The 11,450-nt window shown below is 51.8% G+C and overlaps 2 gene segments (V, D, J or C); both read right to left on the bottom strand.

The window, feature by feature from the left end:
- The window catches only part of LOC107160913, a 38,817-nt gene that overhangs the window by 14,858 nt on the left and 12,509 nt on the right, over positions 1–11,450 (bottom strand). Inside the window, 1 exon segment of the V gene segment in view lies at positions 8,798–9,108. Coding sequence covers positions 8,798–9,108 — 311 coding nt within the window.
- On the bottom strand, positions 4,121–4,805 carry LOC107160888. The segment is given in 2 exon segments: positions 4,121–4,563; positions 4,668–4,805. Coding segments are annotated over 2 exon segments (474 nt in total).

Here is an 11,450-nt window from a genome sequence, read left to right as displayed (position 1 = left end):
AGTGGGTGGGAATCTGCCCTGAGCTCTTCCCCTCACCTGTCCTGCCCTCTGGTCTCCACCAGGAGAGGACAGGATGGAGGTGCTGGGCCAGGGGAGAGTCCTGGGAGCAGAGGCAGCTCTCAGCTGCAGCCTGAGGCTGAGAGCCCCTGAGTCCCCCAGAGCAGCAGAGCCAGGCTGACAGCAGACAGGACGGCATGCAGGGCAGGCTGGGTGAGGGAGGAGGCCCAGTCCCTTCCCTGTGCAGCATCCCTGCAGTGAGACCTGCCTTGCCCACAGCCCAGCATTTGGAGAGAACAGTGGACCCTGTCTTTAGTGAGGTGGGGTCACTGAGAGGGCAGGTGTAGTTGCTGACCTCCTGATGAGGTTCAGGAATTGACCTCCTGCCTAACTGAGTGAGCACAGCACACTAATAAGACATGTGGCTCCTCTCCTTGTTCCCTGTGGTGTTGACCATGAACTCCCTGCAAACAGTGAGCCTGCAGCCCCGACTTCCTGGTCCTGGGGTGGCTCATGTAATATTTGCTTGTCTCCATATTTTCACCACCAGGAAAGCCACTGGTGAAATTTCCATGTCTTAGTAAATCATTTGATTTAAAAAGCTGTTCTTCCAGGCAGACCAAACAGGAGACATCTGCAAAGGATCTCACTTCCTTATCTGGGGAAACTGTTGCTGTCTAAATGACATAATTTCCCACCTCACCTGTGCCAGGTATCAGCCAGTGGGCTCTAGAAGTGAGAACTTCCCAAGGCCCTACCTGAGGTCACATGTCCACTGAATGTATTGATCATTGTCCTCACTGGATGCTGTGATCTTATGATGAATATTTCATGGATCACACACCTTGGTCTCCTCAGTCTCATCCAGGACTTCCTCACCCCTTACCCAAGTTAGTTTGGAACTTTCTTGAGTGGTCTTCTTCTCAGTTCTGATGATTCCTTTTCTAGTTCATGGATGATTGACATTTGGTACCCTGATTGACATGGAGCCATGGCCAGAATTGCTGTGAGTTCCACTTGAAAATTCCCTGTGTCTCACCTGCTTTCTAAGACTTATTCCAGCTTTCCCCATTGGAAACTCAGAGAGCAGTGGAGCAGAACTCTTGGTGCCAAAGCAAACAGCACAGTCACAATGCACAGACATTACAGGGAACGTGACCTCCATCGCTGGTCAGAAGGACATTTGTTCACAGCATGAGACAGAAACAAGAGGGGGGTGGAGGGAGCCTCCTTGTGGTGGGTCCCTGGGGCAATTTCCTTCCCAGGCAGCTCATGTCCATGAACAACTGCAAAAGTACACAGCTTTGATCTTCATTTTGACCTGGCTCCCAGGGTTGAGGAGGTGTGACGTGGCCTCCAGAGCTGGGACACTTGCTGTCAAAGTCAGGAGCAGGACAAGCTCACCTTCTTTTTTATGTCCCTGTGATGCTGCTTCAAACACACAGGTGTGGCTCCTCCTCTGTGTGCACAGCAAATAAGGAGAAGGAGTCACACAGTATTTAAATTCCTCAGCCTTATTGGGATAGTCATCAAGGTTCAGAACTTAAGGTTAGTATTCAGGAATATGTTAAGCATCACAATAATTTGAATTTATACTAGGAAAACAGAATATTATTTCCTGACAATATAATTGAAAAAAAAAAAGAAGTGGAATTAAACAGAATGCTGGAAGAATTGCTGAGTTTTATCAGGAAACTACAATACATAAAACAATCCCACCCAGGACACTTCTCTATCTTCTCTTGGGGCTGAGATGTGAGGCTGGTGGTCCTGAGCTTCCCCTGCTGATCCTAAATGTCTCTGCTGGTCCTCACTCTATGTGCTGAGCCTGAACTCCCTCCTCACCCTAAGGGGCTTTGGTGGTCCTGATCCCAGTGAGGAGGTGTGATGTGGCCTCCAGGCTCTCAGCTCCCTGCTGGTCCTCAGCGCCCCCTGAAGGCAGGTGAGTGACTGGGCTCACACTGAGTTCCCTCACTGGGTGTCCCCCACTGGAATACACAGCCATATCCTCAGGTTTCACCCTGTTGAGTGCTAATGAAACCTGGCTCTTGGAAGTGTCCCTGGTGAATCTGACTATCTATCAGGCAGGTCCCAACCCCTGCAGCTGCAGTAGGCCAAGGACACCTAGGGAAAGGACAGCATGTGCTCAACTCCATCAAGGAGCACTGAGGACCAGCAGGGACTCAGGACCACGTATGGAATGGTATCTACTTCCACCTCCATCCATCCTTCTAACCCACTCCAGGCCCCTCCCTGAAGCCTGGTGGGTCCATCTCACACCATAGCTGGGTAGAGAGAATCAGAGTCAGCACAGGTGAGGGACAGGGTGGGCAGGCCTGGCCCCAACTTCTGGACCTACACCTGGGTGGGGACATGAGGGGAAGAGCAGGACAACTGGGCACCTCTGACTTTGGGGGGCCTGGCTGTGGGTTGTGGGTGTCACAGACCTCATTATGAGGGAGACAGCTCACATACAGCAAGGTTCACTCTGAGTGGTGTAGGTCTTCACATTGTGGTCAGGTTTAGGGTTTTCCTTCAGTGTGTCTCAGCTGGGTCCATGGAAATTAGGGTGGGAATGTGGGTTATATACAACAGTGAGCTACTCAGACATTAGGATGAGTGAGATGATGGTGAATGGGTGGAGCGGGAGAACATTAGAGCAAGAGAAATAAGAAAAAGTCAGGAAGTCAGGGTTGAGTGTTTTCTCCCTTATATAGAATCTAGAACAAATAAGGAATATAAAGGCAGGTAGAATCCAAGGAAATAAAAGATATCAGTGGACAACACAGAGGTCACTAAGGGTGAGGGAGGAGGGATAGGAAAAGGGAGGAGCCAGGAGTTAAGTGAGCAGATGTGAATGGCCAGTTCTGTACATGTGTGAGTCCTGCACATGTAGCGTGTTTCATGGTGAGTTTATCATGTAGATATGCATACACATAGTGCTAATTTAATAAAAAAAAAGTATAAAATCATGGAATAAAACTCAGTGGGGTAAAGTAACTGAGGAGCAAGAGAGGAACGACAGAGGAGGTACTGGGATAGACTAAGGGCTTTTATATTCAATGAATGAATGGGATTATGTCAAAATGTATCCTGTAGGGCATGATGTAACGTGGGACATGTTGCATCAGAAAAGAGGAAACTTGAGTTTCTGGCTGCCACCCGCTTCCGAGTCCTGGGGCCACATGTGGCTAAGAGAGCACCTAGCAATTAGCCAGAAGGCATTGCAGTGGGTTGTGATGAAGACTCCCATCACCTCTAGGATAGGCTCAGAAACCTTCTGCCCTCACGGACAGCTCCTGTCTCCCATTACTGCCTGTAGGATGGGTGTAGATGTAAGTTCTCCCCACCCTGCTGACCTTCACCCTGATTGGTTCCTGTATATTGTATTAGCTGTGTGTGTTTTCTCATTAAATGAGATCCTGCTTTGACTGTTCTGCCTGGCACATCAGCAAGGGAGGGCTGGGTGCGGGCGGCCAGTCTACGTTTACTTTTCTTGGCTCATCCTAAAAACCCCGACAGTATCCCGATCAATATATGCAAGATGCACTATTTAAAAAGAAAAACTACATCACAAAAACAAAATAATGATCTTCAGACAAATCAAAAATAAGCATAGACCACAAGGCCACAGAGCTCCCCTGGAAACCTGGTACACAGAGAGGCCCCCAGATGCAGGAAACCAGTCCTCAAACCCACTCTGCACCTGCTCCTGTGCTGCAGTCAGGCTGGGCACACAATCACGAGCCACCACACAGCTTGTAGATTCAAACAGCAATTCTTTATTCCCCAACTCACACCAGCACTCTACAAACACGTTCTGGGGAAATCCACATTCTCTGCCCAAATCCACCCCCACTGGGCTTTTGTCTCCCAAAAAATACAGTCTGAATCCCGTGAGAACTCAAGGGGAACTCAGGCAGCAGGATACGCCCTATTCCCAGCAGGAATAACCTTAAACCTGGAACGCCCTAAACCCGGATTATCCTAAACCGGGAACACCCTAAACCCGGATCCGCCCTGGTCCTTGAGCAAGGTCACCTTAGATGCAATGTCACTGCAAAATGTCCTATTTCCACGAGTCCTTCCACTAAGCAACATGGGGTACGCTGGCAAGGAAATTGTCATACCTACTTGGCTAATGGCTCCCAGCACTCCTGGGTGACCCTGAGCTCCCTGTGTGCTGAGTGTCCCCTGCTGGCCCTGGGCGCCCTGCAGGAGGTTTGTGTCTGGGCTCACACTGAGGTCCCCTCACAGTGTGTTTGACACAGTAATAGATGGCCATGTCCTCGACCCTCAGACTGCTCATTTTCAGGTACAGTGTGTTCTTGGGATTGTCTCTGGAGATGGTGAATTGGCCCTTCAAGGAGTCAGCATAATAAGTATAACTGCCATCAGTACTAATGGATGAGACCCACTCCAGTTCCTTCCCTGGAGCCTGGCGGGCACAGGTCATCCCATAGCTACTGAAGGTGAATCCAGAGGCTGCACAGGAGAGTCGCAGGGAACCCCCAGGCTTCACCAGGCCTCCCCCAGACTCCACCAGCTGCACCTCACACTGGACACCTGCAAACACAGAGGAAGCCTGGTCAGGACACTGGCACTCATCCACTCTTCCTCTCACTCCTGTCCACTCACACACTCAGGATCTCTGGTTCTCCATTCATCACCTTTGAAAACAGCCACCAGGAAAACCCAGCTGAGCACACTCTCCATGGTGAGCAGCTGTGTTCAGTCCTGATCCCTGAGTGGGCTGAGCTGGGAGTCCAGGGCTGGGCTCCTGTGCAGAGCTGCAGGGTCAGGCGGGCTGGTTTTCATGAGCAGAGGGAGGCCCTATTTGCATGTCCTCCTGCTATATAGCAGCTCTGGGTGGAGGCCCAGGTAGAGCAGCTCTGAGGGCAGATGGGAGTGTCATGGGCAGCATGGTGGACAGAGGAGCATTCAGGAGGGGAGAATTTCTTTTATTTTGATTTTAGAGCCCACTATCTTATTTTATTTAATATAAACACATATTCATATTGTGGAGGTGGCTGTGCTAACTCCCTGGGGCAGATGTAAAATCACACAGAAGCATGAGTGCTGGTTCGCTGTGTACAACAGGTCATTTGTGGCAAGATTGACTGGTTATCTGGTCTTTTGCTTTCACCCTGGACACGACTGCTGCCCTGACCCTCCTCCAGCTCCCAGGTGCACACACCTGGTGAGGTCCTCAGAACTGTCCTGCAATGGAAATGTGCTGTGTCTTCTCCCCTCTGCTGCCACCTGCTCTCCAGGGAGGGCACTCAGCTGAGGGCCTCAGAGGCTCCCTGCATTGGAAAGGCTGTGCCTCCCTGTGAGAGCCTCCTTCAGCTCAGGAGCATCCAGTTGGCACAGAGTCGTCAGGTACACATGCTGCTGCCATCTGTTGTGGGCACAGGGCACAAGTGTGGGCAGGGAGAAACCCAGGCTCTGTCCTCTCTTTCAGTTGTCATGGGCTGAGTCTACAGGGCCATGTGTAGCTCCAACTTATGAGGAGCCTGGGAGAAGGAGCAGCCAATGTCTTCATGGACTTGTTGTTGTGTTGAGGGTCAGGATTAATTTATTCTATTTTACTATTTATGTGGTATCTATCTATCTATCTAATCTATATTGTATTATCCAGGCCTCCCATCCTCCTCCTATGCACAAAGACCTGGGGAAACAGGGACTCTCTGTGTAGGTCAAGTGTCTTGGAATCCTCCTGGAATCACAGCCACATGCCCTCAGTACTGCTGCCCTGTCACTCTTCACATGTCCACATGGTCCCAGAATGTAGAGGACACCTGACACCCTGATCCTGGTCACCTGGATTCCCCTAGGGTGTAGACCCTCCCCGGCAACCTGAGCCCCAGTGTGACCCTAGCACCACTCGGGTCCAGCCCCATCTCCCTCTCTTTGCTACTGCATCAGGTCCTGGAAAGAGAGAGGACAGTGGCCCTTGGAGATGGGAAGGTGCAGGGAGGGTGAGGGTGAGGGTGGGTGGTGAGGGCCACGTGCAGAGAGGGCCTTGTCCTGGGGCTCTGCAGCTCACAGGGCACCTGTGGCCCACAGCCAGGCTGTGCTTCACAGTGACTGGGGCAGAGCAGCTGGTGGGCTCCCCACACCCAGGAGGGACAGGTGATGGACAACAGCCTGGGATCCATCATGGTGCCTGGCACCCCTGTGTCAGGGTGCTGTCCTCTGCCTCACTAGAGCTAGGTTTCAGTGTAAGTGTGAAAATACACCTGGAATGGCCAGCTGTTGTCTGATGGAGAGAGATGCTGACATTCTTAGTGATGTGGATGATGAAACACCCTCACATGAGAAAGACCACTGCATACAACGCCTCATTGCTTATTCATGAATTTAAAAATATATTCAAATGTCAAATCCATAAGTCTAGTTTATGTATCTAAGTGAATATATTATACTCATAAAAACAGGCTTAAACAATCAAATACAGAATCTGTGCTATTGAGGGGCATTTTGTATGTTAAAAGTGCTCCTAGCAACTACCAGGGCTCAGGGAGAAGCCTAGTGAGCCCCCAGAGCAAGTCCTGAGAGACAGAAAGTACACCACTGTGGAAATTCTCTCTTAATTAAAATGCAATATTATTTTTGTTTGCTAAAAAACAAAAAAAGTGTAGAATTATGATTATAGAGAGTTAATTGTAAGCCTAAAAAGGACTTAAAAACAAAGGCAAATCATTGCATTTATATTTTGTGTAAAGAAAGATAATAAATTGAAAGGAGTAAGCCCCATACAGAAATGTCAGACACACAGAATACACAGAAGCATTTCCTCTTCACCATCTGTTTATCCTCTACCAACGTGTGATAATGGAGCATCCATTTTTCTATGATTATGATGCTCAAATAAAATATTAAAAGTGATTAAAACTTGGATTTATTATTAATAAAAACATAAGAGGCTTATGGTGGTACAGAATATAAAACTTTAACTTAGCAAATTATAAATGTTTTACATAAAATCAGTGCTGTAGCTCTCAAACCATAATTTGAAAATACATAAAGTGATTCTGTTGGGTGCAGAGCAGGCTGAACTGTGTTGTCTGCAGGGCAGGCTGAATAGATGTTGGCTGCAAGATAGCCCATGCACTCAAACCCCCTCTATCTGGTCCTTTATCACCTGTTTGTGTCAAGTCCCTCTTAAGGCTGAGCACTCAACCCCCCTTGGGCCAACAAGGCAGCTTGCAGACCCAGAGGCCCCATTAGATTTGGGCTATAAAAACTCCCTCCTGCCAGGCCCCCCTCTCTCTCCCTCTCTCTCTTGCTCTTTCTCTCTTGCTCTCTCTCTCTTGCTCTTTATCTTTCTTACATGCGCTCTCTCTCTCTCTTGCTCTTGCTCTCTCCCTGTTCATCTCTTCTCTTTTCTCTCTCTCTCTTTCCTTCTTTCCTTTCTCTTTGTTGCACTGCTGCAATAAAGATCTTTTGGTTGCTCCGAGTGTTGTGGTCACTTTCCTTTCAGATTCTATTTCATGACATGTTCCAGGACAGGCTTAGGACAATCTGGGATGTAAACATTGCCCATGCTCATCCTCACCCAGACTGGAGCTGGGCTCTAGGACTGGGTGGGCACTGACCTGAGCAGGAACGGGGTCCAGGGTGTCCCTGTCTGTGATCCTGCAGTCCAGCCACAGTGCCTGGAAACTCACTTCCCTGGGGCTGATGGATCCAGCTCCAGCAGTAACCAGGCTCCAGGTTGCCTCCCCCCAGCAGCCAGGTGTCCTGGGGATTCTCAGGCTCAGGGTCAGCTCCCAACCAAGTTGGGGTCAGAGTGGTCCTGGGCACAGCATGTCTCAGGGTCTTGAGGCCAGTGGCAGAGCCAACCTGCAGCTCCCACAGTCCATGCAGAGCTGACCACCCTCCCATCTGAGTCTCTGCCAAGGGAGCCCCTTTCCCTCCAAGACCTTACTCAGGTCACCCCCGTCCACAGGCCACACAGCTGCATGAGGAGTGGGCACCTCTGCCCTTTGGGACCATGGGTTGGAGTTTTGGTGTCACAGAGCCTCATCATGAGGTTAGAGTTCACAAACACCAAAGTTCACTCTGAATACACACGTTCTGTGCATTTAGACCAGGTTTAGGGCTTTATGTCGGCATCCCTCAGCTCAGTCCTGCTTATGTTTGGGGACAGAGGAAACCTTGTTGTGCCTGCTGACGGTGGCTTTAGACTATCAGCTGCATCCACGGTCTCTATCACCTACATGGTGGCTCGACCGTCTGTTCATTAACATGTTACAAGACATACTGTGCCTTGTCATTGTCAAAGGTCCCCTGTGGCTGGATGGCTCAGGAACAATGTGGGCTATGACTCTACACATGCCAAGTGCAAAAATCAGTCATAAGAAGGTCACTGGGAATAATGGATTGGGAGGGTCACTGGGCAGGAGAACATCCAGACCCTTCTGAGAGTGGAGGGAGTTCCCCAAGCCATGAAGTATCCACACAGCTCAGGTGATGGCCCTGAGCAGTGCCTGTCATTGCACAGAAAGCCTCAGCTAGAGGAGACTGTGCAGCCACTGCTGAAGAAGAGCACTCCTGACACACCTCACCTGGAGAGAAATGAGGGGTGTCCAGGGGAGGAGGCTTCTCTAGGACCCCCATAGCTGGTGCCCTCAGGAGGAGCTGGCTGGTGAGGAGGCTCAGGAATGGGGTCAAGTTCTCTCCTCCTCTGCACGTGCCCCTGGCTGACCTGAGCTCCTGTGTGCTGAGTGCCCCCTGCTGGCCCTGGGCACCCTGCAGGAGGTTTGTGTCTGGGCTCACACTGAGGTCCCCTCACTGTGTCTCTGGCACAGTAATAGGTGGCCGTGTCCTCAGTGGTCAGGGAGCTCAGCTGCAGGGAGAACTGGTTCTTGGACGTGTCCCTGGAGATGGACACTCGGCTCTTGAGGGATGGGCTGTAGTTAGTGTTACCATTATAACATATGTACCCTATGTACTCCAGCCCCTTCCCTGGGGGCTGACGGATCCAGTGCCAGCAATAACCACTGGTGATGGAGTAACCAGAGACAGCACAGGTGAGGGACAGGGTCTGTGAGGGCTTCACCAGGCCAGGTCCTGACTCCTGCAGCTGCACCTGGCACAGGACACCTGGGGACAAGGACAGTCACACTCTATTAGTCACCGGCAGTCACAACCTCCCTATGGACCCAGGTTTGACGCTGGGGACACTCACCTCGGGGAGCTGTGACCAAGCACAGGACAAGACCCAGCAGCCTCATCTTCTAGTCCACACCTGCCTTCCCAGAGACCTCAGCCCTGTGTGAGCAGAGAGCTGGGAGCTCCCACAGCCCAGAGGGCCTTTGAACCCAGAGCAGGAGGAGGAATTTGCATGTGGGTGAGGCTCTTCTGATATCTGGAGAGGCTGGGGTCAGGCTGCCCAGGTCCTCTGTGCTCCTGAGATGTGTCCCTGTCTTGAACCCAGGTGGAGCTTTACCTGTGAGAGGAGAGCAGGTGGTTTCAGGGGTGCTGGAGGCTGTCAGAAGAGGAGCCCACCCTCCTGAGCTCAGCCCCTTCCTCAGGACCCTGCTCCCTTCCTGGTGCCTAGTCGCACTCTCCACACCCTCTCAGGCTCTGGGTTCTGAGTGCTCAGTTCTGAGTCCAGCACACTGCTTTCTCTCCCACTGTCTGCTACTGTGACATGGTCCTTCTGCTTCTGGACAACATGTGACACTGTCATGTTGGTTGTGAGATATAGGTGCAGCCTTCCTCATCTTCTAAATGTCCTGTAATCCAGGACACATCAGCACCAGCAGGGAGACTGGATGCAACATGCGATGGAGACCATTTGGGAAGAGGAGGAGACAGACTGTCTAAGTGGCTGTCCCCAGAGGAGCTTTGCACCTGACATGTGACTTCCCTCTCTATGTCCAGCTCCCTCTTCATCTGCAGAGGTTTCCCTGGATTCCAAGGGATCAGCTCAGTGTAGGCCCCAGGTGAGGAGAGCTATTTGTGAGGGAAGCCATCCTCGATGAACCCTCCTTAAGTGCTGATGCTCCAGGTTCTGAACAGTTATTGCATTCAGTCGGGCAGGGTAGTGCCAGGTCCAGTAACTTGGGAGCTCCCCCAGCTGGGATAACAGGGTGTGGCTCCAGGAGTGTCACCTGCTGGGGTTGAGTCACACTCACCTGTTCCTTTGTAATCCTACCCCTTCTGCCTTTTTCAGATAGAAAATTCTAAGAAACAGCATCACCCAAATTAAAAGCCCACTTCTGAACATGGCCCCTCTCTCCTGTCAGCCTCTCTGACCTTCTCGTGTCCCCCTTTTGGGGATCCTGAGGCTGGGAGATGGAGAAAGCCATCATGAAGCTTATAAAAGGTATTCTGTGTCTGTGAGGTACTTTGTGTCCCCCCAAATTCACACAGTGAGTTCAGTTCAGCTGCCTGTGCTGGACGGGGGTGGCAAAGTAGAGCAGCCCAGGCCCAGGATGCTGTGTCTGAACCCTCAGCAGTGACAGTCACCTGCCTGTCAGATCCCAGCCCCATCCTCCCCACACGTCTCACTGGGAAATGTGTCTGCAGACCCAGGGGCCAGCCCTGCTCTGGTCCCAGGAGCAGTGCCCATTCTCCATCATCCTCAGGAGGGAGGGTGGAGGGAATGTTGGGGACACTCCTGCCCCAGGGAAGATGGGGTGCACAGCTGAGCAGTCAAAATGCTGCCAACAAAACCGAGGGTCCCTCTCAGCCTTGGGCTTAGGAGAAGACCCTGCTCTTTGGAGTAAGGAAACGTCTGACCAGCCACAGTGCCCAGTCCTTGCCTTATCTCTGCACATCTCCATGGTACCTGTGGGGTCCTTTCCTGAGCAGCATGACCCATGCTCCTGGTGCCCAGCCCATTCCTGGGGCAGAGCTCAGTGTGCTGCCTGAGGAGGGTCCTCCTGCAGGTGGGCACTCCCCTGGGGCCTGTCCTCTCCTGAGCCCCAGGTCCTGCCCTCTGCGAGCTCCCCTGTGAGGTCAGGGGCCCTCACGGGAAACCAGACCTCATGTGCTCAGTGCAGAGACTGAGCCAGGCCCCGAGGTGCTGTGTCTGTTCCCCTCATCAGTTCCCGCAGCGCCCCACAACCCAGGCACCACCTCAGTGCTTCCTGGTTGTATTACTAGGACACTGTGAGTCATGACCTTAAGGGGCATGTCAGAATCCTTAAGTCCTTTCTCAGCAGGAGGAGGGACACCTTCCCACCAGGCCTGGAGAAGCAGGGTAAGTAACAGACCTCAGCCCAGCAGACATTGACCTCAGGGGAGCTGGGCTGTGCTTACCAGGGAAAGCCCAGGGTCCCTGGCTAAGGAGGGCCTGCAACCCCCATGCAGTACTTGACCTTCCCAGCAGAGGTGCCAGAGCTGGGAGGGGCTGGAGTTGAAGGGACTCAATGGGCAGGCGTGGACACCCTCCAGGGCACCTCTGCTCACCACACTTCACTTCAGAATCCCCTCCA

Source organism: Marmota marmota, unplaced genomic scaffold, assembly GCF_001458135.2.
Source record: "Marmota marmota marmota unplaced genomic scaffold, marMar, whole genome shotgun sequence".
Lineage (NCBI taxonomy): Eukaryota > Metazoa > Chordata > Mammalia > Rodentia > Sciuridae > Marmota > Marmota marmota.
Note: the sequence above shows the minus strand (reverse complement) of the source record. Positions and strands in the feature narration are given on the sequence as shown.